General features: G+C 37.9%; 1 protein-coding gene across 1 annotated transcript; it reads left to right on the top strand.

Moving 5' to 3' along the window:
- Nucleotides 1-294: 294 nt before the first annotated feature.
- Nucleotides 295-1,077, top strand: GJB7 (gap junction protein beta 7). Its single transcript, XM_007442471.1, has one exon. It carries the CDS (start codon nt 295-297, stop codon nt 1,075-1,077), a length of 783 nt encoding a protein of 260 aa, XP_007442533.1.
- Nucleotides 1,078-1,556: the final 479 nt, after the last annotated feature.

The raw sequence follows: 1,556 nt of genomic DNA, 5'->3' as shown, positions 1-1,556 counted from the left end.
ATGTTTTTATACACAATCAAGTTCTTTAATTCTCCCATCTTGTCTTGGCTCAGAGACTTCTAGCCCTTGAAACTTCTATGTACCATCTTATTTTTCAAATCCTGTTGAAAATGTTTTCACTGTTTTTTTGTTTCTTCTTTGTCTCCTGATGTCTATCCATTAACCTAATTCCACGTTGACTATATTCCTTAAAGTCTAGATCTATCTCCATATATAATATTTGCTTAAAAAGGACACGTTCATGCTACATATTTTGTTTTGTTACAGTTTCTTGCCCTTCTTGAAGGAGAAACTATGAGCTGGGGATTCCTGCGAGATATTCTAAGCGGTGTAAATAAATACTCAACAGAAATTGGCAGAGTCTGGCTGGCTATTGTGTTTATATTTCGTCTCCTTGTCTACGTTGTAGCTGCTGAACACGTCTGGAAAGATGAACAGAAGGAGTTTGAGTGTAACATTAGACAACCTGGCTGTGAAAATATCTGCTTTGATCATTTCTTCCCAATTTCCCAAGTGAGGCTTTGGGCCTTGCAACTGATTATGGTCTCTACCCCATCACTTTTGGTTGTTCTCCATGTTGCCTACCGAGAAAGCAGGGAAAAGAGACACCGAACTAAGCTGTATAAAGACCTGAAAAGTATTGATGGGGGATTGCTCTGCACCTACCTCATCAGCCTCCTTTCCAAAACTGGATTTGAAATAGGTTTCCTCTACTTGTTTCACAAGATCTATGGAGGATTTGACGTACCCCGCGTTGTGAAATGTGACACACGTCCTTGTCCTAACACAGTTGATTGCTACATATCCAAGCCCACTGAGAAGAAAGTTTTCCTGTACATTGTGGTGGTGACATCCTGTTTGTGCATAGCCTTAAATATAATTGAATTCAGCTATTTGATTTTCAAATACTCAATCAAATGCTGTTTCAGAAGTTACACCAAGAAGGTTCGAAACTCCAAATGTGAACATAAAAAAACAAATTCTATGGTTCACAATGGTACCACTGTATCTCTTGACCAAGATTCACCCAATATCCAAGGGGGAGATGAAAAAAATGTGGGTCATCACCAAGTATAACAAACAAAAGCACTCAATTGTAAATCAAGTATATTTTCGTTAACAATAGAGCTTTAGATAATAATAAGAGTCTGAGTATTTTAACCAACATGCTGTATATTTAGGTTTTTCCACACACGATGTAAGGTTTACCAAATTTGTTTATAACTGGCATCTCCTTCTAATGGATTTATAAGCATTGGTGTTTCTTAAGTTTCAATAACTTAAGTGGTGACTTCCAATTTTTTGGTGCAATTCTTTTGAAACATCTATTTTCATTCTTGAAGATTTTTGAAGGGATAGTAATTCAGCTTTCCCCATCCTGGCAATTCCCAAAATTCCCAGCCAGCAAGGCGAAAGGAGTCGCTGGAAACCTAGGAGTTTCAGGCCCAGGAAAGTTCTGCATTCTGTTAAGATGAGCCCCTTATTGGGTCACCATGTAATGGAAAACTATGTCTAATGGCAGAACCTTATTTGTTCAACCCTTTTCCAACATGCAA

Source organism: Python bivittatus, unplaced genomic scaffold (genome assembly GCF_059951505.1).
Source record: "Python bivittatus isolate LINGU-HERP-01145 unplaced genomic scaffold, Pbiv_v1 ctg000020_np1212, whole genome shotgun sequence".
Lineage (NCBI taxonomy): Eukaryota > Metazoa > Chordata > Lepidosauria > Squamata > Pythonidae > Python > Python bivittatus.
The sequence above is the reverse complement of the archived record's forward strand: the minus strand, read 5'-3'. Positions and strand labels throughout refer to the sequence as shown.

Excerpts from the sequence above, each read along its gene's own strand:
- GJB7 (XM_007442471.1), top strand. The coding sequence starts at position 295 with ATGAGCTGGGGATTCCTGCGAGATATTCTAAGCGGTGTAAATAAATAC.